Source organism: Myxine glutinosa, unplaced genomic scaffold (genome assembly GCF_964187855.1).
Source record: "Myxine glutinosa unplaced genomic scaffold, kmMyxGlut1.1 SCAFFOLD_1882, whole genome shotgun sequence".
Lineage (NCBI taxonomy): Eukaryota > Metazoa > Chordata > Myxini > Myxiniformes > Myxinidae > Myxine > Myxine glutinosa.
This window is the reverse complement of record NW_027617977.1, coordinates 17,044-43,031: the sequence shown is the minus strand read 5'-3', so window position 1 is coordinate 43,031 and position 25,988 is coordinate 17,044. Positions and strand designations below refer to the sequence as shown.

The window sequence follows — 25,988 nt, the reverse complement described above, 5'->3', positions numbered from 1 at the left end:
TTACGCCACCCCTAAACCCGCAAGGGAGGGTCCCACGCAGGCAAACAGGAAAGGGCCTTCCCCAAATCTTTGCCACAAAGTTGGAAGCACACAATCATCTAGAATGTCATTATATGCTGTAGCGTTAAGATTTCCCTCACTGGAACTAAGGGGCCAAGCCTGAACCATGAAAACCAGTCCCAGACCATTATTCCTTCTCCACCAAACTTTACAGTTGGTACTATGCATTCGGGCAGGTAGTGTTATCTTGGTATCCGCCAAACCCAGATTCGTTCGTCGGACTGCCAGATGGTGAAGCGTGATTCATCACTCCAGAGAACGCGTTTCCACTGCTCCAGAGTCCAATGGCGGCGAGCTTTACACCACTCCAACTGACACATGGCATTGCGCATGGTGATCTTAGGCTTGTGTGCGGCTGCTCTTGTGTCCTAGACGTTTTAGACCATGGGTTCCCAATCAGTGGGCCACAGCACGTTTTCCAGGTGGGCCACAGAGACTGCCCAATATTTGCCCAAATAATATAATATTTTCATGCACAAGGCCTAAAACAAGAGTTCAATTCTGTGTGTGTTGGTGGTGGCCAGTGGTAGCCACCCACTGTTCCGTGCATATTTTTTTAGTCTTGTTTTTTTATATTTTTCCTTTTTTTTTTTTCAGAAACCCTTCTGAAATGACACAACGAGGATATGATGAGCAATACATAAAGTTTGGATTCACATCCTTACATGATCATGGAGAATTAAAGGGACAATGCGTCCTGTGCCAGAAGGTTCTCGAAAAAATCAATCTTTGCGGCCATCGAAGTTGAAGCTCCATTTGGAGAAGATTCATCCACATCATCAACATAAGGATGTGGACTTCTTCAAGCGAATGGAAGAGAACGTGAAGCGCCAGCGCTTGGATCAAAGTGGAACATTATTTCAGCAAAACAAGCGTCTTATGGAGGCTTCTTATGCCGTCAGCCTCCTCATTCCGCAACAGAAGAAACCTCACACAGTCGGAGAGACTCTGATGAAGCCATATGCTCTGAAGATGGCTAGGATTCTGCTTGGAGAAGAAGCTGAAAAAAAGTTCAACAAAATGTCTCTGTCAAATAATACGGTTCAAAGGAGGATTGCTGACTCGTCTAGCGACATAAAAGAACAGGTGATTGCTGAAATCAAAGACGCTGCATTTGGAATGTTCTCAATTCAGTTGGATGAATCCACAGATGTTTCATCCTGTTCCCAGCTTCTTGCCTTCGTTCGGTATGTGAAGGGTGATTCCATCAAGGAAGAATTCTTATTCTGCCGTTCTCTCGAAAGAAATACCAGAGCTGTGGATGTGATGGAAAATGTAACAGAGTTCTTTGACCATGAGGAACTGAACTGGCACAATCTCTGTGGAGTGTCCACCGATGGCGCCCCAGCTATGCTAGGAGCAAAAAGTGGCTTCCAAGCGCTTGTTCAAAATCTATCTCCAGGCATCATTTCTGTTCATTGTCTGATTCATCGGCAAGCTCTTGCTTCAAAAACCCTTCCATCTCATCTTCAGGATGTTCTTGATGGCAATCCAGCAGACTTTAGTCCAGGCTGTTGTGTAATTTCGTTCAGATTTTTTGGAGATTTGCCAACCTATACATATTTGGAAACTACAGAGTATAAGCAACCAAAAAACTAATGTTTCCATTTTCTCGGAAGTGTGTATGGCGGCCATCTTGGATTTTCAAAAATGACCACCCACGCAGGCATTTTTGTCAATATTTCAGCTTCTAAGCCACATGGGGTCCTGGTTATAACAGCCAAACCTCTATTTTAAGGCCAATGAATCCAAAGGCACCCAAGTACAATATTCCTCGTGACCACAGAGCAATTTATTATGCCAATTGTTATGTTAATTTAGGTCATGTAACTGATTAGCTGAACGCCTAAGTTTGGGATAATACTTAGGCAACATTTATGAATAACTACATCTCAATGGCCTTAAAGGAAAGACAATCAGCTTCAATATCATTGCATAACAGAACACAATATTAGGCAAAATCGTTTACTGTGAAAAATCAATCATCATCATCATCATCTTTATCATCACTCTCACCAATTACTGTACTAATGTTCTGAGAATCTTGATCATTCTGGCACTTTGTGGGGCACAAACAGAGATCTTTACAGATTAAGTAATTTTATTTCCCACGAACATCTGGAAGAGGAACAATCTCCTCTGCACTGACCATCCCGAAGATGACCTTGATGTCCGATTTACTGGACCATCAGTGTCCTGGTAGAAGCCATTATGAAATGGATCCAGGATCTCCTGCTGGGCGATGCTTGCCTGATCCCATACACTACCCAGAATATGTGCCCTTAGGATAATTACATCTAAAATGGTCTTAAAGGAGAGATGATCAGGTTTATATCTTGACACACGCCATCACTTGTTATTATAGCATAACAGAACCCAATATTTGACTGTGTAATCAATGATCATCATCAATCTCGTCATTCAATGTAATATCCTGAGAAACTTCATCATTTTGGCACTCTGTGCTGCACAAACAGAGATCTGTACATGATAAGTCCTTTGATCTGCAAGAGCATCTGGAAGAAGAACAATCTCCTCTGCACTGACATCTGACCATCTCAATTATAGCCTTGGGGGCTGGGAGGACCACCGTTGTCATTGGCTTCACTTGACCTTCGGTGTCCTTGCAGAAGCCATTCTCAAGTGGATCCAGGATCTTCTGCTGAGCGACGCATGCCTGACCTCATACTCTGGCCTGGACATGTGCCCTCAGGATGTGCTGCTTAAGAGCGCCAAGAGTAGGAGGAAGTTTCTGACTTTCAGCCATGTGCTTGCAGAAAAGATTGCAGAAACATTTGAGGATTTGCCTCGTTGTGGCAGGACCGTACACATCAGCTTCAATCCAGGCATCGTCTATGCCCGAGTTTTCAATTGAGGTACCAAGAGCTCTCAAAGCAACCATGACATGTAGCTCGCCTAGCCTGGGGACAACAGTGTGTTTCATATCAGGTCGGGCATCTATGAGTTGCACCACTTTCTCGTAGAGGGCCATGTCAAAGGAAATGACAGTTGGGTGATCTTCACCAACTGCCAACTGCCTCAGCTGGCTTGCTTGATTTATGACTGTCAGGAGGGTCGACCACTCATGTGCCACCTCTGGGAATAGTGGTAATACTCCAACTTGAGTGACAAACTGACTAACAGACAACAGTGAGTTGTAACCTGCCCAACCTGGAATCGTGCTGGAATCTCCTATCATCCTGGATACAGCAGAAGCGACAACCCATCCAAGCTGTGACAGCTGATATGATTCTGAGACTCCCGTGTTGTTGACGACAAACTGTTCTGTTCACTGGTTTTGGTTTGAGCTTGTCACAGTGCAGCACATCTACATGGTATGACTATGAACTGACCGATAGGCTTTGTGCATCACCTATTGCAAGAGATGGTGCAATCGGTTCTCCAGGAGCATCAGCTTTCTGGTGCACTGTAGTGATTGTACCATGAGTTGTTCCTTTACCATCAGCAGTGTCTTCGGCAAAGTCTGTGTTGTCTGCAGCAAAGAACACGTAGCTGCCCTTCTTTAGGAAGGGTGGCACATAGAGACCTTCGAACAGTCTGGTGTTTTCAATGACAGCATTGGCAAGGGCTGTTTCTAGTAGCAGGGTGTGGGTATGTGAGACACAGTAACCTTGAGCATTGAGAAGACTCATAAACCTTTTGTTTCTTGTGTCATGATGAACAGCTAGAGCCAGTCCCAGGACTTGAGGGTTTTCTCTTGCACGGTGTTGCCTAAAGGTTGCTGAATCGCTGCTAGGTTTGTACTTCACCTGTCTGTTGGACTTAAATCCAAACATGATGTTTTGGCTCACCGTGAGTGCTGTCCTGTTGACAACACTGGTCCTTTTTTCGGTTTCCAACTCGTCCACAGGCCCTATCATGATCCAGTGAATCAGGGTGTACAGTTCAGCCAGAACTTCGTCAATGCTGCTAGACACTTGTATAGAATTGGCGGGCTTCTCTTTGGTGAAATCAGCAATGCATTTACGTATCACCTGTGCTACTTTATACATGGCCTTCGTGTTGGTCATGTCATCACCCTCACTTGTGATAGCAGAATGGACCAGGTCTTCCTCACATGCAGCTGGAGAGTAGAGGACGGCTGGTTTCCTTCGGTTCTTTTGTAGAACAGACGAAACACTTGGTATCTCAGTGAAGATCCTGTCTTTCAGCCACTGTCTACTGAATGCAGGTGAATGGTTTTTCAAGCCGTCTGCACCGAGCATGTTGACATATGTGGTTTCGATGTCATCCATTGAGAGGTAAGCTTGGTTCTTAGTTTGCACATCAACGAGGTTGATCAGTTCAATCAGACAGGCCCTTTGTAGCATATTCTCTTTGTGTGTGCCTCTACTCCCGGTGTGTACCCTGGTTTAGAATAGGTACACCGTATCCCTGCGTGTCGTAAGAGGCGAACAAGAGGGTTGGTGTCAGGAAGGGCATCCGGCCATGAAAACATTGCCTCAAAAAGAGAACCATGACAATTACAACTACATATGGGAAGGGTACAGCCCGAAGTGGAGATCAGTTTCTGAGGTTTGGGACATGGAATGTAGGAACAATGACAGGGAGATCAGGAGAAGTGGTGGAAGTATTGATCAGAAGAAGAGTGGACATATGTTGTGTGCAAGAGACGAGATGGAAGGGAAGTGTGTGAGAATGGTGAAGGGTAGGCAGGGAAAGAAATACAAGTTTGTGTGGCAAGGGTGCCCGGAGGGCGTGAATGGTGTTGGTGTCCTGTTTTCTGAGGAGTTTGTAGACAGTGTGGTGAGTGTGACTGGAGTGAGTGATAGGTTGATGATGGTGAAAATGATTGGAAAGCTCTTGGTGAACGTCATCTCGGGATATGCTCCGCAGGTTGGTCGGAGCGATGAAGAGAAGGACAAGTTCTGGTGTGCGATAGAGAAGCTGATGGAAAACGTGAAAATGAGGAAGTTGTTGAGGTAGGAGGAGACCTAAATGGACATGTGGGAAGGAGTATGAACGGTTTTGAGGGAGTTCATGGGGGTTACGGATATGGTGTGAGAAATGGAGAAGGTGAAAGGATTTTGGAGTTTGCTGATGGAGCTGATTTGTAATACTCAGTTCCAGAAAGAGGATAATAAGCTTGTTACATACACGTCAGGTGGGTCGACGACAACCGTTGACTACCTGATGGTGCGTAGGCGAGATAGGGGGCACCTCCGGGACACAAAGGTGATCCCGGGGGAGGAGGCTGTTTCACAGCACCACTTGGTTGTCTGTGACATAAGAGTAAAAGGTGCGAGGAGAGCTCGGCGGGTGAAGTACCAACCGAGAATGAAGGTGTGGAGGTTGAAAGAGGTGACAGTAAGGGAGGCATTAAAAGAGAGGATGAGTAGGGTGGAGGATGATGTGGTTGAGCTTGAAAGTGGTTGGATGTCAATGAAAGATAGTCTGTTGGGAGCCGTTGGTGAGGTATGTGGATGGACAAAAGGACCACCGAGACACTCGGAAACATGGTGGTGGGATGATGAAGTTGGAAAGAGGATTGACGAGAAGAGGAAGAAGTTCAAGGAGTGGCAAAAGGCGAAGGGTACGGGAGCAGAAAAGCAGAGCATGAAAGTTATAAGGCAGCCAAGAAGGCTGCAAAGAAAGAGGTAGCAAAGGCGCAGGAGGCATGTAGGAAAATGTTCGGAGAACGCTTGGATTCAGAAGAGGGTCAGAGAGCGGTATTCAGGATTGCAAAGCAAATAGCGAAAGAGAGGTGTGATGTGATGGAGGTGAGTTGCTTCAAGGATGAAGTGGGACAAATCGTTGTGGACCCAGATGGAATTAAAGGAAGATGGAAAAGATACATGGAAATGCTGTTGAATACAGAGAATGAATGGGATGGCAACATAGAGAGTAACCCAGTTTTAGGACCGGCAGAGAAGATAACTGAGAAGGAAGTTGAGGAAGCGATAAAAGCAATGAAGAGTAGAAAAGCGGGAGGGCCGACGGGAGTTGTGGGAGATATGTTGAAGGCAGCAGGAAGTTGGGGTGTAAAGAGAATGACAGAGATCTGTAATCTGGTGGTGAAATAGGGCCGCATTCCAGTGAATTGGGAACTGAGTACCCTCGTCCCTCTATACAAGGGGAAAGGTGACCCTCTGGAGTGTGGCTCGTACCGAGCGATAAAGTTATTGGAGCATGAAATGAAGGTATTGGAAAGGGTGTTGGAGAGGAGGATAAGGAAGAAGGTGAAGATCGACAAAATGCAGTTTGGATTTATGCCAGGAGGAACGACAGACGCGCTCTTTATTGTGAGGCAGTTGGAGGAGAAGTACGTGGAGAGGAGGAAGAAGTTGTTTCTTGGGTTTGTTGATCTGGAGAAAGCATTCGATAGGGTTCCACATGAAGTATCGACATGGGCATTGAGGAAGTTAAGAGTGGAGGAATGGTTGATCAGAGTAGTGATGGCAATGTACAAAAGAGCGTGCACAGCTGTAAGGAGGAAGGAAGGGAACAGTGGTGAGTTTGAGGTGAAGGTGGGTGTGCATCAGGGGTCGGTACTAAGTCCACTACTATTTGTAGCTGTGATAGAGGTGCTGGCTCAGAACGTAAAGGAGGGTTTACCGTGGGAGTTGTTGTATGCAGATGATCTGGTGTTGATTGCGGAAAGTATGGATGGACTGAAGGAAAAGATGAACAAGTGGAAGGAATGTATGGAGACAAAAGGTCTGAAGGTGAATATCGGAAAGACGAAGGTGATGGCAGGTGGTAAAGCATGTGGTGAGATGGAAAGAACTGGGAAGTGGCCACGTGCTGTGTGCAGGAAGGGTGTCGGAGGAACTCCATTCAATCTATAATGTGCGCTGAGTGGGTTCATCAAAAATGCAGTGGTCTGAGAGGGTCATTAACCAGTGTGGCAGCTACATTCAAATGTAAGGTGTGCACAGAGGGAGCTGCAGATGGAGGAAATGTTGAGTTGGATCTTGGAGACGGCGTGAAGCTGGAAGGTGTGAAAACATTTTGCTACCTCGGAGACATGCTGAATGGAGAAGGTGGATCAGACTCGGCAACGGTTGCTCGATTGAGATGTGCATGGAAGAAGTTTCGGGAACTGAGTGGCGTGCTGATAAGGAGGGGAGTGTCGTTGAAGCTGAAGGGAAAGGTGTATGCTGCATGTGTGAGAAGTGTTATGATTTATGGGAGCGAGACATGGGTAATGAATGTAGAGCAGCAACGAAGGTTGGAAAGGGTGGAAATGCGAATGGTTCGGTGGATGTGTGGAGTATCGTTGAGAGAATGAATGATCGTTTTAAGGCCATTTTCCCCGCTAGAGCGGGGGTTAGCCTTGCGGGCCCCATGACAATCATGGTTCCCTGTTTTGAGGCAATGTTTTTATGGCCGGATGCCCTTCCTGACGCCAACCCTTGGTCGCCTCTGGCGATGCGCAGGGATACGGTGTGTAGTGAAATCGTATTAATGCTGAACCCAGGTGATGCTCGCTGCTCACTGACACCGCTAGGGGGGGCGCGGCTATAAGACCCGATGCAGCCGTTGCTCTAGGCGACTTCTCCTGTGACATGTTACATTGACTAGTAGACTCGCTACCGGTACGTACCGCATGGAATATTACGCTTGCTTTCATTGAACTATATTATGGATTGACCTATGTGATGCCAAACCTTATTTCTATTGCATCCCTGTATTTCCAGAATGATGTCAAAGGTCTTAATGGAATTAAACCAACAGATGGACTAAAGTTGTGGACTTGAATGATTTCTACAACACGGTGTACCTATTCTAAATCGGGGTACACACCGGTTCATTCATCCCAGCAAGCTGGTACTCAATTTGCCGACCTCGGAACGATGACAGGCTGAGTCAACCCCCCTGGCGTTAATTCAGCGATCGATCGGGATTCGAACCCAGGATACTAGGATCCCAAGCTGGCACCTTAACCGCTAAGCCAACACCAGGCAACACCAGGCTGAGAGAGAGGAAGACAAATGATGAATTGCGAAAGATGATGGGAATAGAGCCTGTGATGGATGCTGTGAAGAGAAACAGTTTGAGATGGTTTGGTCACGTGTTGAGGAAGGATGAAAGTGACTGGTTGAGAAGTGATGGAAATGAATGTAGAAGGAAGTAGAGGACGGGGAAGACCGAGAAAGACTTGGCTAAAGATGGTCGAAGAAGAAATGTGGGCGAGGGGGTTAACAAGGGGAGATGCAGAAAATAGGGCAAAATGGAGAAGATTGTCATGGGGACCGCAAGGCTAACCCCCGCTCTCGCAGGGGAAATGGCCTCAAAATGCATGTTGTGTTGTTGTTGTTGTGCGCCTCTACTGCTTCTGTCTCGCAAAACATGGAATACATGTTTAGTCCAACACAGTTTGTGGTACCTAACGTCAATTGCATGTGCGTCACCCGGTGATATACATGTGCTCAATCTCGTGTTGAATGAGGCATCACGTGACATCTCTACAGCGTCTCTGAGATCTTTACCAGCGTTTTCTGTCCTGACTGTGCACAACTGCTGGTCATCATCCTTCTGGCAGAAGAAACACCGATCCTTGTTCAGTGGCACTGTACACGACCGTGTGAACGGCAGTGAAGATGAAGTGGTGGATGGGCCAGAATCATCTATTTCGGTGCTTCCACTCTTCTGTCCACGTTTTTTTGCAGTGTTGGATCCTGTTGATAATGCATGGGTTCTGCGTTCTCTGGCACACTGTATCTGGTCCTTGTTAGTTGCATTGGAGTAGCAAGTCCGGTGCCATATAGCGTTCTCTATGGAGAGTTGTTCTTTCGTGCAGTCTTGCAGTCGCTTTTGAACTTTTACATAGTTGCCATCAAACAAACTGCCTCTCTCTTCAACAGTTGCCAACAGATTTTGATAGGAGTCGATTCTGGGTTGTTGTACAAGTGAGCCTTTCTTTGCATCATCAGATTGCCACAGCACACACAGCTTCCAGTTCTTGGATTACTGGGTTTGATGCGTCCCTTGACAAAGGCTAGGTATCTCACTCATGATATATACCGACTGGAATCTGCAAATACAGCAAATGAAACCACCACCTATAAACACAGCCACCACTATCACAGTATTGACAAAGTTCACATATTGACACGTCAGTATGTGTTGTACACATTAATCCCATAAAATGCAGCGGAAAATAGCTTGACAAAGGCATAATGGCCCCCAGAAGTGATTTACCACATCATAACTGGTACCATTGTATTCTCCACCCCTGAAAATGTATGTTTAGCCGTTCAAATGAAGACCCTGGGTGGTTTAGAAGCTGAAATATTGAGAAAATTGCCTTTGTGGGAGGTCATTTTTCAAAATCCAAGATGGCCGCCATATATACTTCCGAGAAAATGGAAACATTGGTTTATTGTTGGTTCGGCTCTGTAACTTCCAAAAGTATATAGGTTTGAAAATCTCCAAAAAAACTGAACGACAGCCAAGCTCTGAACATAGTGAACCGGACTACTTTGAAAAGTCGAAGTTTTTTTCACAGGGATTTAAACTTCGCCATGGCCCAGAACGATTTCCAAAACGATAACTGCAGACTTAACTACATTTCCACCGATTTAACAATCGCTGAGTAACACCGCTGCCACCATGTAAAAGTAGCCGAAAGCCCGGGAATGACGGAGACACACTGGTTCAGTGAGCAGCCATACAACAACAACAACAACAACAACAACAACAACAACAACAACAACATGCATTTTAAGGCCATTTTCCCTGCTAGAGCGGGGGTTAGCCTTGCGGTCCCCATGACAATCTTCTCCATCTTGCCCTATTTTCTGCATCTCTCCTTGTTAAACCCCTTGCCCGCATTTCTTCTTCCACCATCTTTAGCCAAGTCTTTCTCGGTCTTCCCCGTCCTCTACTTCCTTCTACATTCATTTACATCACTCTTCTCAACCAGTCACTTTCATCCTTCCTCAACACATGACCAAACCATCTCAACCTGTTCCTCTTCACAGCATCAATCACAGGCTCCATTCCCATCATTTTTTGCAATTCATCATTTGTCTTCCTCTCTCTCAACGATACTCCGCACATCCATCGAACCATTCGCATTTCCACCCTTTCCAACCTTCGTTGCTGCTCTACGTTCATTACCCATGTCTCGCTCCCATAAATCATAACACTTCTCACACATGCAGCATACACCTTTCCCTTCAGCTTCAACGACACTCCCCTCATCATCAGCATGCCACTCAGTTCCCGAAACTTCTTCCATGGACATCTCACTCGAGCAACCGCTGCCGAGTCTGATCCACCTCCTCCATTCAGCATGTCTCCGAGGTAGCAAAATGTTTTCACACCTTCCAGCTTCACGACGTCTCCAAGATCCAACTCAACATTTCCTCCATCTGCAGCTCCCCCTGTGCACACCTTACATTTGAATGTAGCTGCCACACTGGTTAATGACCCTCTCAGACCACTACATTTTTGATGAACCCACTCAGCGCACATTGTACATTGAATGGAGTTCACTTCGACACCCTTCCTGCACACAGCACAGGGCCACTTCCCAGTTCTTTCCACCTCACCACGTGCTTTACCACTTGCCATCACCTTCGTCTTTCCGATATTCACCTTCAGACCTTTCGTTTCCATACATTCCTTCCACTTGTTCATCTTTTCTCAGTGAGCAGCCATGATGGAACCACGGAGGTATACATAGAACCTGGAGAGCCAATGAGATGTGGCACAGCATTAGCAGCCGTGAAGCCGAGCGGCGGCCATATTGGCGGGCCGAATGTTTTGTCAACAAACCACTGTGCCCATCGGTGACTAACACTAGTAATAGACTCAACTGAAGAGGTAAAATTTAAAATTGTGCAATTGAAGTTGAAACCAGTATAATCAATGGTCATTGAAGAGAATGGAATACTTGTTGCACTTTTGTTTTTGTCTGTTTATTGGACACATTAAAGAATAATATATTTACAACGATTATGTCACACTGCAAGTCACTGCCTGAAGCAAGATGCTTTTCAATGGAAAATCTGTCAATAGTTTGTGTATGAAAACAAATGATACCAACCAAAAGCACAATTTTTTTTTATTACAAACAAGGCATACAAAACATTGTACAATTTACATCAAAGTACATCAGCAGTGATAATATCGTTCCTCTTTGGAAAGTATCAACTGGGAGGGCAATGTGTAGGCCACAACTGATACACACCCACCTGCAAACCCACAATTATTACAATGCACCAAACAAAAATGAGGACAAATCCTGACAAATTATAAATAGTACCAAGTCAATAAGTTGAAGACAGACTTGCAAACAGAATGTTGACAGCTTCTTCTGAAGTGAACACTGCTTTAAATGTATGTGGTCATAATTATCCAATTATGAACAGAGGTGTGGATCAACGGTTGATTCACTGGTGAGCAAAGAGTACCAATTTACTGTATTTCTTTCTGATCTGCTTGTCCTTTACATCCTCATTCATCATTTTGACCACGTGATGGAAGCGTATCTTGCAATAACATTGTGAGACAGAGCGAATCAAAGTAAAGACATGGTTGCTGTCCACTTCACAATCAAACATGTGTTCCTCCAGGGTAGAAAATGTTGACAGCCCAACCTCAGACAATACAGAACTGGAAACTGCAGATTTAATTCCACGTTCACTGGGTTGTTGTCAGTTGTCAGTGACCATGCCATTCTCTTTCAGGTCGTGCACAATGGTCTTCAGCGACTCCACCTTCCTGGCTAGCCTTCTGTTACGCTGGTGGCTCAACTTTAATTTATTTTGAAAATTGTTGAGTTTGGCACTTACATCATCCAACTTTCGTTTCAGTGAACGTGGGCTAGTGACAATGCTGCACGAGCGATCCTCATTCTTACATGAAGGTCCCTTCTTGGGATGAGTGTCTTCAGTCTTTCCTGGTTCATCCTCAGTAGGGGCTGGCTCGTATTGTTGAACAATCGACCTTGCTGCTGGTGGTTTCCTCTCAACTGCAGCCTATTTGCAAAAATATAATTTGACACATAAGTGAATGGTTCATACATTTGAATAAATTGATAAATTAACGATTTAAAGTATGTATGCATGCATGCACGTGCATTTGTATGAATGCTGTGTGTGTATTTGAATAGCACAACAATAAAAATAACTGACACTTATGAAAAACGTGCTTGAGATTATTAAATAGCATGATTTTAAAACATCAAAACAACATTTTTTTTGTTTTTTTTTGGTATACAAGATCGAGGCTCGTGAAAGAGCTAACATTAATCACACGGAAAGACAAACCGACACATAAAACATATAACTTGGGAAGCGGTAGACAAGATGGGGCGAGAGGGGGAGGAACACAAACACAACATCTGAGAGCAGGGACATCAAGAGATCTGTGGGAGGGAGAGGGCTTTGGGGGGGGGGGCATGGGAAGGGGGGGGGGTGGGAGAGGTATAAAACATATGGACACTGCCAGGACTTCCAGGAAAGAAGTAGGAATTTCAAACAAGGTGGATCTGGGGTGAATTAGTGGGGGTAGAAAAGATCAAGGTTTTGGATGGGGAAAGATAGGACATGGTGGTGAACAGCTGTTTTAAAGACCTGGAGAGAGGAGTGGGATTGAAGTGAGTGTGGGAGTTTGTTCCAGAGGTGGGAGAAAAGAGGAATGAAAGAGTACATGAAAGAGTGTTAATGAAAGAGTTACATGGCGACGAAGGTAAACATCTAGACCATGACATCTTTCGGCCATATCGATGAATTCGACCCTCATGAGGGGGATTTTGACACGTATTCTGAGCGGTTGTCTTTCTACTTCGAGGCGAACGGCATTGCGACCGAAGGCCGGATGAAGGCCGTCTTCCTGTCCGTTTGCGGAGGTGAGACGTTCACACTCGTTAAAAACCTGATTCGGCCTCGGACAATCCAGGAGCTCACGTATGCAGAGCTCAAGGCCGCTTTGAAGGAACATTGCAACCCATCTCCTTCAGTCATCCTGTGTCGGTTTAATTTTTACATGTGCAGACAGCAGCAAGGTCAGTCGATCGCAGACTTCATTGCACACCTCAAAAAACTGTCACATCTGTGTGAGTTTGGGGACACGATCGATGACATGCTTCGTGATTTGCTGGTGGTTGGCATGTCCGATGACCGCACTCGTAGACGCCTGCTTGCTGAGAGAAGACTGACGTTCCAAAATGCCAGAGACACCGCCATTTCCATGGAAAGTGCTGAACGCAACGCTACAAGCATCGGTGCCACTCGCTCATCTGGTACCAGCCCTGCTGTGAATCGGTTGGAGCATGTTCAGCCACAACGTTGGAACAAGGCTCCTCGTCAGAAGCCAGTGCAGTCTCAAACCCACAACAACTGTTTTCGGTGCAACGGAAAGCACCCTCCGGAGACGTGTCGGTTCAAAGATGCCACCTGCCATTTCTGTTCGAAAACTGGCCATATTGCTCCAGCTTGCATCACTCGCAAATCGGGAAAAGGAAAAGCTGCTGACAAGATTCATCAGTTTATCGGTTCGGAGGAACCCGAGCTTGACCAGGTGAGCTCTGTTTCCGACAACTCAGAATCGTATGACCTGCTTCATATTGATTCTCACCATAGGCGGGACCCTCTTCTTGCCAATGTTGTCGTCAACAATCGACCATTGCAAATGGAGGTCGACACTGGTGCGGCCGTCTCGCTCATCAGCCATGCTGTTTTCACAAACCTGTGGAGTGATGCTGACCGACCCCATCTGAAACCTACTACCTATGGACTCTCCACCTATACAGGTGAGAAGATTGTTCCCTGCGGTACATGTGATGTCACGGTGGGCTACGATAACCATGAGTTTCACCTACCCCTGATCGTCATTCCTGGAAAGGGCCCTTCCTTACTCGGCAGGAACTGGTTGAGCATAATTCGACTGAAGTGGGAAAGCATTCATCAACTCCGGGCAGCCAACGTTTCTCCTACCGCAGCATACACACTCAAAAATGTGCTGGATACGTACCCGGATGTCTTCAAGGATGAGCTTGGAACCTTGAAAGGACATACGGCTAAACTCAGGGTTGACTGGGATGCCAATCCTATATTTTGCAGGGCTCGCCCAGTCCCTTTCGCCCTGCGTGAGCGGATTGACAAGGAACTGGATCATCTTGAAAATCTGGGGATCATCGAGCAAATCCAGTATGCCGAATGGGCGGCGCCCATCGTTCCGGTCATAAAATCGGACCAGTCCATCCGCATATGTGGAGATTATAAAATGACCGTGAACAGGTGTTCTTCATTGGATAAATATCCAATCCCGAGGATCGAAGACCTCTATGCTCGTCTCACGGGAGGCAAGACTTTTACGAAACTCGATCTCAAATCCGCCTATCTACAGCTCTGCTTGGACGAGAATTCGAAACAGTATCTTACCATCAACACGCATCGTGGGTTGTATAGGTACCACCGACTTAGTTTTGGAGTGAAATCTGCACCTGGAATTTATCAGCGTGTCATGGACAGTTTGTTTGCCGCCGAACGCAACGTCGTTTGTTACCAGGATGATATTCTGGTTACTGGTCGTACGGACGCGGAACATCTACAGAACCTGGAGAGAGTTCTGAAGAAGATTTCGGACTCCGGCCTACGTTTGCGTCGAGACAAGTGCAAGTTTATGGTGCCATCAGTCACGTACCTGGGTCATACGATTGATGCCGAGGGTCTACACCCGACAGATGAGAAAGTCCGAGCTATCAAGGATGCTCCTTCTCCACGAGATGTGACCGAATTGAAGTCATACCTCGGTTTGCTTCAGTTCTATGGTCGTTACATCCCGAATGTGACCGACGTTTTGGGCCCCCTTTATCGGCTTTTGAGGAAAGGAGTCTCCTGGAGCTGGGGGTCTACTGAACAATCAGCATTCCAGACCTCTAAGGATCTGCTCAAATCGTCCAATGTTCTCGTTCATTTTGATCCAGAGAAGGATCTTGTGCTGACATGCGATGCCTGTCGGTATGGAGTGGGGAGTGTATTATCGCACGTGATGCCTGATGGTACGGAAAGACCGGTTGCATTTGCATCCAGAACGTTGTCCCCGGCAGAGAAAAACTATTCCCAACTTGACAAGGAAGGATTGGGAATCGTTTTCGGCGTCGGCAAATTTCGCCAGTACCTTCTTGGACATCATTTCACGATTCGCACTGATCACAAGCCGCTGATCAGTCTGTTTGGTCCAACTAAGGCGACATCTGACACACTACCGCCCAGGATCATCCGCTGGTCCCTGTTTCTCGCTGCTTATGACTACACCATATGTTATAAGCCCGGTTCGTCTATCACAAATGCAGATGCCATGAGTCGGTTACCCCTTCCAGAATCCGTTGATGATTCGCCTACACCAGGATCCATTATCGCACTGATGGATCATCTGGAAGATTGTGCTGTCGATTCCGGCCAGATCCGCACTCATACTCGACGAGACCCCATTCTGTCCAGAACTGTCCAGGCTGTACAGCTTGGATGGCATTTGCTACCTGAGGGTGACCCAGATTTTGCGGCTTTTAAAGCACGTAAAAACGAACTCAGCGTGGAAAATGGTTGCCTACTCTGGGGATGTCGTGTCGTGATCCCGAAAAATCTGCGTTCCAGGGTCATGGATGAAATCCATGACTGTCACCCCGGGATTGTGAAGATGAAGTCACTCGCCAGAAACTATGTGTGGTGGCCGAATCTTGATGCTGATATCGAACATCATGTTCGACATTGTTACCCCTGCCAGAGCACCCGGAATACACCTGCGAAAGCGCCACTGCATCCTTGGGAATGGCCCAGCAAACCGTGGCATCGCCTACATCTCGATTATGCCGGGCCTATTAACGGCAGCATGATTCTAATAATTACGGACGCGCACACAAAATGGATTGATGCCTATGTGACGCGTGGTACTACGTCAGCCATTGTCATCGAAAGACTCAGACGCTGTTTCGCCACTCATGGTCTGCCCAGGATGATCGTGAGTGATAACGGTTCGTGTTTTTCCAGTACCGAGTTTGCCAAGTTCACACGTCGGAACGGCATCAAACATAAGTTTGTCAGCCCACATCACCAGGCTTCAAATGGCTTGGCCGAACGATCCGTGGGAATCATCAAATCCGGATTGCAGAAACTTCAGGAGGGAACCCTGGAAACAAAGCTGTCTCGTCTCCTGTTCAAATACCGCATCACGCCACAATCAACAACCGGTGCAGCTCCGTCTGAGTTATTGATGAAACGACACTTGAGATCGACACTTGACAATCTCAAACCAGACATATCATCAAATGTTTATCAGAGCCAGCTTAATCAAAAGTTGGTGCACGATAAGACGTCCAACAGTCGATGTATCAACATTGGAGATCCAGTGTTTGCCCGAAATTTTGGTGCAGGTGCGACGTGGCTACCGGGAGACATCATCGAGAAGCCAGGTCCACTGTCCAGTGTGATTCGCCTGCAGGACGGCCGCGAAATTCGTCGACATCAGGACCACATAACCTACCGTCACTGTGAGTCGATGGAGCCTGTAGCATCGTCACAGTCAGGACAACAGTTCGACCCGCCACTGCCGGAGATCGTCGTGGCCGCTCCAGCCGGCTCGGATGCCCCGAAAACCTCTGCAAACGCTACACCCTTCGTGGAGACCAAAGGAATCACCTCGGACTCTGTATCCACTGGTACACCGCGACCCAAAGGAATCACCTCGGACTCTGTATCCACTGGTACACCGCGACGCTCAATGCGTGAGAGAAAAGCACCCGACCGGTTGAATCTTTGAAGATGTTTTTTTTTCACGTTGACACATGTTCTATTTTCACGTATTTTCATTATTCTCATAACCGTTTGCACACATATTTTCACATGGTTTGTAAATGTTGCTTTTGAAATGTCAATTCTGGAAATCTAGCACGTATTGCTCTTGGTAATTTTGGACTTAAAGGGGAGGATGTCATGTATGCAGTGCAAATGTTCACCATTGTATCCCTACACCGGGACCGGGTTGTATCCCTACGCCAGAGCTCGGATGGCGCTGCTGTGAATCGGGCCTTGATCGGCAGAGTGAATAAACGCGTACGACAATTGATCGCAGTTTGTCGAGATACTTTACAGAAGGTGAGCAGAGAGCCGAGATTTCGGCAGTTTAACCATCAGAGGGTTGCTGGCAGATCTTGTGCGACCTGTAGGAATATTTGGGGGACAAAGCACAGAGCGAGCTGGGGGAGCAAGGCTGGAGAGGAGTCGGTAGAAGACAGAAAGACCACCTACCTGTCTGCGGTGAGTGAGTGAAAGGCCCTCGGAGATAGCTCATTTACGGGAGATTCCAATGATTCTGAAAGCTTTGGTTTCAACAGCGTGAAGCCGAGCTAGGTGTGAGGCAGGAGCACCGGCCCATAGGGGAGAACAGTATTCCATTGAGCTGCGGATGAAAGCCTTGTATGTGGTGAGGAGCTCAGGTGTGCCGAGCAAGGACTTCGCACGACGGAGGATGCCCAGTCGGCGATTGGCTTTGGAGGCCAGCTTGGAAATGTGGTTTTCCCAAGAAAGATCATGGCAGATAGTGAGACCCAAAAGCTTGAGCGACAGAACATCTTGGAGAGGATTGTTGAGAAAGTAGATGGGAGGGTTGTCCAGTCGATCTTTTTGGAGAGACATAGTAAGAGTGTGAGATTTGTCAGGATTGAAAGACATGTTCCACTTGTTTGACCAGTCTGTGATTTTGTCCAGGTCTTCAGAGAGTGAGGAGGCTGCAGACTGCCGATCTGAGGTAAGAGGAATGGAGCGGCAGAGTGGAGTCATCAGCAAAGAGATAGAGAGGATTTTCCAGAGAGTCAGAGAGATCATTGATACAGATCAGAAAAAGCACAGGGCCCAGAACACTACCTTGGGGAACTCCAGCCTGAACAGGAAGGGGAGAGGAGAGAAATCAATCCAGGGCCACACGTTGTCCACGACCAGAGAGGAAGTCCACAAGCCATGCATGGAGATTTCCATGGATACCATAGGAGGAGAGTTTGGTGAGCAGAGCTGGGTGCCAGACCGTATCGAAGGCACGTGATATGTCAAGGGAGACGGCTCTGATTTCCTGTTTGGCATTGAGGACCTCCATCCATTGTTGAGACAGCAGAAGCGCATGTCCAGAGTAGAATGACCTGGTCTGAATCCAATTTGATGATCGGAGATCAAGCCATTGGAGAAGAGGAAGGATTTCACATCCGAAGCAATGATGGATTCCATGACTTTGCTGATAATTGGGAGCAGGATGATTGGTCTGTAGTTGCAAGGATCTGTTTTTGCACCTTTTTTGTGTAAAGCGGTAATGTTTGCTGATTTCCAGGATGCTGGCAGATGACCATGAGCAAGAGAGAGGGTGAAAAGAACAGAGAGAGGGTGAGATAGAGCGGCAGAGCAGGATTTTAGGAGCCGTGGGCTGATGCCGTCTGATCCAGTTGCAGAATCGGAGTCGAGGTTTGACAAAAACTCCTCCACCTTGTCAGGAGAGAAGGACACAGAGTCCAGGAGCAGTTGGGTTCGACTGGGTAAGGTGGGAACAGAGAAAGATGGGTTTGGGACACAAGATTTTGAGGCAAACACAGAGTTGAGGCATTCGGCTTTGTCATGTGCGGTGTCAACTGTGTAGCCATTTGAGGTAAGGGAGGGGATGGAGGAGGAACAAACACCAGAAACGGATTTGACCAGACGCCACCAGGATTTGGAAGGAGACAGGTTTGAGAGTTCATTCTTGAGTGTGGAGAGATAGTGCTTCCTGGCACTCCTGAGGGTAGACACACACTTGTTCCGAGCTTGGTGGAAGGAACTGAGATTGCCTTCAGTTGGATTAGCCTTCCAAGAGGAAAAGGCAAGTTGTTTCAGGGCAACTGCCTCACCACAAGATTCAGTGTACCATGGACGGGAGGAAGGGTAAGACAACTGAAGACGAGATGGGATAAATCTGTGCATGAGAGAGAGAGCAGTTTGCTTTGGAAGAATTCCCAGGATGAGTTGAAGTCAGAGGCAGTGGAGATGGGAGACCAGTCCAGATGAATGATGGCTGCCTGAAGACCGTGCCAGTCGGCCTGAGTGAAATGCCAGACTCGGCGACGCTGAGGAGGCTCTCTGAGAATGGCCAGAGAGATGTCCACTTTAACAAGCACATGATCAGAAAACCCGATTGGGGCAGAAGAAGAGCAGCAGACATTAGCAGGGAAGTTTGTCATAACCAAGTCTAGAAGAGAAGATACACCATTGGCTGAGATCCGGGTCTGGAAATTGACAGATTGTGTCAATCCCAGTGAGTCGCAGAAGTCCTTTGCTGAGGTGCCATGGCTGGTGAGAGATGAACCCACACCCAGCCAGCTGGCATGATGACAGTTTAAGTCGCCACATATGAGGAAGAGAGAGTTGGGATGAGTTGATAGAAGTTGGTCCATGTTGTCAGACAGTGAAATGTAAATGGAGTCATCACTGTTTGGAGGACGGTACAGAACACATATGAACAAAAGGTGGGAGCGGAGAGGAAGCCGTAGGCAGAGGTGCTCCTGGGGTTGAGGTGGAGAGAGGGCAGTGCAAGGAGAGTGAGGAAGAGCGTTTTTGATAAAGATAGGCACCCCACCACCAGGACGAGGCTCAGGTCTATCATACCGGAGGAGGGAGTAACCAGGAAGAGATATTAAGGAATCAGAGATATCTTGAAGGAGGAAAGTCTCTGTTTAGCAGATCAAGTCTGGATTGTCAGAAGCAACCTGTATGGAGAGATCAGTCAGGTTTGAGCGAAGGCCCCGGATGTTTGAGGTCCATACCGTTAATGAAGAGAGAGAGGGAGCATCGGGTACAGGACAGGGGAGGGGAGAGGTAGGGTAAGATGAAGGATGAGAGGGGGAGGTAGGGAGAGCAGTTGATAGTGTGTCAGAGATTACAGAAGAGTTACAAGAAAGGGAAGGATGAGGAGAACGAAAGGTTTGATGGTGAAGGGATGAGGCACAGTGAGGGGTTGTTTGAGGGGGGGGGGGGGGGGGGGAGAGGAAAGTAGAAGGGGATGGAGGCAGCCTTGAGGAGGAGGAGGAGTGGAGAGGGAGAATTGGAGAGGAATGGTATGGGAGGAGATTTGAATGGGAGGGGTTTGGGGGGGGGGGAGTTTTGAAGGGGAGGAGTGAGGGGGGAGTTTAGGAGGGGAGGGGCAAGTGGGGAGTTTAGGAGGGGAAGGGCAAGGGGGGAGTTTAGGAGGGGAGGGGCAAGGGGGGAGTTTAGGAGTGGAGGGGCAAGGGGGGAGTTTAGGAGTGGAGGGGCAAGGGGGGAGTTCAGGAGCGGAAGGACAAGGGGGGAGTTTAGGAGGGGAGGGGCAAGGGGGGAGTTTAGGAGTGGAGGGGCAAGGGGGGAGTTTAGGAGTGGAGGGGCAAGGGGGGAGTTCAGGAGCGGAAGGGCAAGGGGGGAGTTTAGGAGGGGAGGGGCAAGGGGGGAGTTTAGGAGTGGAGGGGCAAGGGGGGAGTTTAGGAGTGGAGGGGCAAGGGGGGAGTTCAGGAGCGGAAGGGCAAGGGGGGAGTTTAGGAGGGGAGGGGCAAGGGGGGAGTTTAGGAGTGGAGGGGCAAGGGGGGAGTTTAGGAGTAGATGGGCAAGGGGGGAGTTTAGGAGTGTAGGGGCAAGGGGGGGATTTGGAGGGGAGGGGCAAGAGGGGAGTTTAGAAAGTGGATGATTGATGAAAGACGAACATTGATAACAAATTGGGTTTGTTGTGATTTTCAAGTCAGCAATCCGATTACGAACGATGGAGGAGGGATGGAATGAATGTGAATTTAGAGCATGCAGTGATTTAGAGTTATAAGGGATTGAATTTATTTTTTTTGAAGTGGAATGAGTTTGAGAGGAAATTGAAAGAAGCCTTTTAAATATGAAGAAAAACAGCGTGTTGTCATATACCACTGAATAAAACACTGAAGGGGAAAGTTTAAACATATTTAAATAATCTTTAAACAGAACAGTGAACAATCTTAAATGCACAAAATTCTAACGGGGGGAGGGCCGAGAGGGACCACCACGAGTCACGTGAACAGGGCAAAAGGTGGATGGCAAGGAGATAATGGGGGCGGGGCGAACAGCACACCTGGACAGAAGTACAGGATGAGACAACAGCACACGTGGAGAAAGGAAAATAAATGTTTTTGGTTATTTATTTATTTTTTGGTTTTTTTTGGGGGGTGGGGATTTAAAACGTCAGACAAAGAGTATTATGTTCGGGGTAGAAGGGAAAAATCTAAGAGCTAAGCAAAACACGAAGTAGGGGACTTAAGTTAACAAACACCGACGGGGGTTCAAGGCCGCACACGAGGAGCAGAACACGATTAATTATGGTATTTGCCAGACGGTATTTAAAACGTTAGACAAGTGGTCGATGTTCGGGGAAGTTAGGGGGAGAAGAGAAAATCTAAGAAATAAGCAATACAGCGAAGGAAAGAACTTAAATTCACAAAACACCGATGGGGGGGAGGGAAGCCGAGAGAAACCAGGCCGCGCACGCGGTGGGAACAGAAAACGATTAAATTATACAAAAGTTTGCATGAATTTCAAATCAACACCAACTGGAAAACACACTGCAACACATGCACAATAAAAAACGAGTAGAAATTGACAAGGACACGAATAGAAAAAATACTTTAACTTTGCTGCCATGCAGAGGTCGAAGTCGCTTCCTTGCTCGAGGGACCGGAAACGAAGAAACAGAAGTCAACTTGAACTCAATTGAAAATTGTTCGAATATCAATGTGTACCTTTGTCAAATGTGCTGGGAAGTTGAAACAGCTTGGGACGGTGTTTGGCTCGAGTCGAACTGTTTGACCTGTTCTGTCAAAACTGCTGTCTGTGAAGTGATCACTGCACAGGACTGTGGTGCCTGGAGTGGGCTGGAAGGACTCTCTTCTCAAAGCAGCACTCCATCTGGAGCACAGGTCTTTGTCCTTTGGGAACCTTGAAATAAAAACTTCACCGATTAGTTCCAATTCACCGTTTTGACTATTTAGGTCGATGAGTTGCGACACAAACTAGTTTATCCAAAACTTGAAATGTAAATGAAGGTTGTAGATTTCGAAATTTAAAACAATTGCTGGGAATGCTTCAATTTTTCCACAGAAAGTCAAAATTTGGACTTATAATTCCAGTTTATTTCACCAGAACAAACTTTTGTTTGAGCTCAAACACTTAAATGAACATCCACCATCCACAGAGGCATATATGTGGAGTGACGTAAACAAAATCACATCTGCCTAACAAACTATGCACACAAAAAATACTGTGACACTGCCAATTAGCCAAAGCCAGTGCCGGATTAACAATGATACGAATGGTACATTCGTACAGGGCCCCCACGATTTGGGGCCCCCCACAAACACCTAATATTTTGTTTTAATGTTTTTGCATACGACAATAGAAGAATCTCGAGGTTTTCCCAAATGTGTCTGACGTTGATGATAAGTAACTGTAGAGAGGAGAGTTCATGCTCTAAGCGATCAGAGATGACCATGTATATATCGATCTACAATGTAGGTAACAGAAACATTTCACTGTGCTAAGTTCTCCGATTTCAGTGCTGCTAAAACGAGAAGGGAGTGTTCATAAATGATGTAGTGGGTGGGGCGGTGAATTGGAAGTAGGTCAGCGTAAAACTTTCGTGACTTCCCCCCCCCCCCCCCCCCCCCCCATGTACCAAGGGCAAACTTTTTCTCCCCCCACCCATCAGCAAAACTTTATTGCCCAACCCCCTCACCTAACTTAATTAAGAGTATCCCTAACCCTTCACTGTCTCGTATATTGTATATATTTGTGTTTTAATCAAGCTGCCTTTTAATCTGTGGTCTTTTTTGTGTCATATTAGTTAAGGCACTCAAATTTACGTTAAATGGCACAAAAAAAAGACTACACAGATTAAAAGGCAGCTTGATTAAAACACAAATATATATATAATATAAAAACATTGAAGGGTATTTAGTAGATAAACCCATCAAATTTGAATAAACTTTTTTGCCCCCCCCCCACCCCCACCCATACCGAACATGGAAACGTTCATGACATTGACCCCCCCGCCCCGCACCCATTCGGGTGGTCAAAACTTTTTGCGCCCCCCCCCCTACTACTGCACCGCCCCTCCCCCCCCCCCCCCCCACATAAATTATGAACACTCCCTAAGAATTGTATCACCGCATAAAATAGATTTGTCTCGCTGTTGTAGTCACTCGCCAATATTCTAGCTTGGTGGCAAATATTAATTGATTTTGTGCATTTATAATATATTTTCACATGTCAAGCTTTCATTCGATTTTATTTTTTACAATAATTGCATATGCAAATTACATCATATATTTTGTTTCCATACTTTATTTTCACCAGCATTTCCATTTCATTTGTATTTTTTTTAGCTATTTAAAAACAATAGAATTAAGCAAATGTTCCACTCAGACATGCGTTGGTGAAGTTTCTGCACAGAGGGATGCTATGATTTTGGTCTCCAAATAAAAGGCACCCCACAAATAATTATACCAGGCCCCCCACAATGTTAATCCGGCACTGGCCAAAGCCACTCCCCCACCCGTACACCTATCATCGGGGTTTCCCCTGACGACTTGTCGTAAATAAGACACTGTTTTAGTAATCTAATTTATCAATTATAATACATAAATAATCATAGAATACGTGTCAGACGGAGGACACGGCAGGAAAAGTTCGTTGCAAAACAATCACTAACTTCCCCAGTGACAAAAACACGAACACCTGCTAACCTTTCTAGTGTTTCTGTTGTACGATAATCTGTTGTGCACAACATTATTCCACTTACCTATGAAATGATACATTGGAGCTCTTCCCTGTGGCATTTGTGCAACCAAATGCAGCACATTGAGGCATATTTTCAGCGTGAGACTTAGATGAGAGGGCGAGACCACCGGAAGTAAGCTGAAACACGTGCCCTTTTGTGGTTTGTTTTCAACGTATCCAATCACGAAACTGTTGTCGCGAAGGGTGCACTAACCGGAAGTTACGTGATTCCGCGTGCACCTATGCAGAGCTGTCTGTGTCAAAAAGTTCGAAGCAGCTGACAATCGGCCCTCCAAGATGGCCGTCTCATTACTTCCGGCTGCTTCAAAAGAGAGGCTTCATTGGCTCTCCTGATTGTATTTATAACTCCGTGGCAGCCATGATGGAACTACTTCATTCCACATTGGTTCAGTGAGTAGCCACGTACGTCGCAAACGTATTTTGTGTACGTAAAAAAGAGTCACGTACGTATTTTGTGTACGCCCCCACAATGGCAATGAATTGAAAGATAAAATAATTAATAATAATAATAATAATGCATTTATTTTATATAGCGCTTTTCAGGAAGCCCAAAGACGCTTTGACAGAGTGCAAAACATAATGCATAGCAAAACATAAAAACAATTGCAAAAAAAGAAGAATCAATAGGGAAATATTCAAAGCACAAAGGAGGGAGAAGGAGAGGAGATAGTCAGGGGTTAGATGCTGTGGGTTAAATGTTGAATGCAGTGTTGAACAGGTGGGTCTTGAGTGATGTTTTGAATGTGGTGAGTGAGGAGGAGTCTCTGATGGTGTGAGGTAGCGAGTTCCAGAGGGTGGGAGCAGCGATGGAGAAGGCCCTGTCCCCCCAGGATCTAAATTTGGTCCGGATGGGGGGGGGGGGGGGGGGGGGGGTCAGGAGGTTGGTACCAGCAGAGCGGAGGTTGCGGGTGGGAGTGTGTCTGGAGAGGAGGTCAGCCAGGTAGGATGGGGCCAGGTTATGGAGGGCTTTGTAGGTCAAGAGGAGGATTTTGTACTGGATTCTCTGGGAGATGGGGAGCCAGTGAAGCTTGTAAAGGACGGGGGTGATGTGGTCACGGGTCCGGGAATGGGTGAGTAGACGGGCAGCGGAGTTCTGAATGTATTGGAGTTTATTGGTGATTGTTGAGGGTGAACCATAAAGGAGGCTATTGCAGTAGTCCAGACGGGAAGTGATGAAGGCGTGGATGAGGGTTTCTGCAGCCGTGGAGGAGAGGGATGAGCGGAGACGGGCGATGTTTTTCAGGTGAAAGAAGGCTGTCTTTGTGATCTGTTTAGTGTATTTGTCGAAGGAGAGGATTTGGTCAAAGATGATGCCAAGATTCCGGATGTGAGGGGAGGTGGATACTGGGAAACCGTCGATGTTGAGGGCAAAGTTATGGGTGGACTTGGTGAGCGTTTTTGGGCCAATGATGATTATTTCAGATTTATCACAGTTAAGTTTGAGGAAGTTGATTTGAAGCCAGGATTTTATTTCAGTGATGCAGTTTGTCAGGATAGAGTGGGTGGCGGTGGAGATGGACTTGGTGGAGATGAAAAGCTGGATGTCATCGGCGAAGCAGTGGAATTGGAGACCATGACGGCGGATTAAGTGACCGAGGGGGGACAGGTAAAGGATGAAGAGGAGGGGGCCAAGAACTGAACCTTGGGGGACACCTTGGGGGAGGGGAGCAGTAGGGGATTTGCAGTTATTGATGGAGATGAACTGACGTCTGTCAGAGAGGTATGATTTAATCCAAGAGAGGGCAGTGCCGGTAATGTTAAAGGTGGTTTCAAGTCGGGTGAGGAGGATGGTGTGATCGATGGTGTCAAAGGCGGCGCTGAGGTCGAGGAGGATGAGAATGTTGAGGTTGCCAGCGTCAGAGGAGAGGAGAAGGTCGTTGGTGATTTTGAGGAGAGCAGTTTCAGTACTGTGGTTGGAGCGGAATCCGGATTGGAATGTTTCATACAGGTTATTGGCAGAGAGGTGATGTTTGAGTTGAGTGGCTACAGCGCGTTCCAAAACCTTTGACAGAAAGGGTAGGTTGGAGATGGGTCTGAAGTTATTTAGGGTGTCAGGGTTTAGTCCAGGTTTTTTCAGAATGGGGGTAACAGCAGCAATTTTGAGGGATGGTGGGACGATGCCTGTAGACAGGGAGGAGTTTATTGTTGCAATGATAA

The 25,988-nt window shown here is 46.8% G+C and overlaps 1 protein-coding gene across 1 annotated transcript; it reads right to left on the bottom strand.

Annotated features, from left to right (window-relative positions):
* Positions 1–11,078: 11,078 nt before the first annotated feature.
* Positions 11,079–24,131, bottom strand: LOC137421173 (THAP domain-containing protein 2). The gene is made up of 3 exons (XM_068106956.2): positions 23,833–24,131; positions 21,776–21,971; positions 11,079–12,011 (listed from the first exon to the last, which is right to left on the bottom strand). Exons 1-3 carry the CDS (start codon positions 23,898–23,900, stop codon positions 11,688–11,690), a joined length of 588 nt encoding a protein of 195 aa, XP_067963057.2. The 5' UTR covers positions 23,901–24,131; the 3' UTR covers positions 11,079–11,687.
* Positions 24,132–25,988: the final 1,857 nt, after the last annotated feature.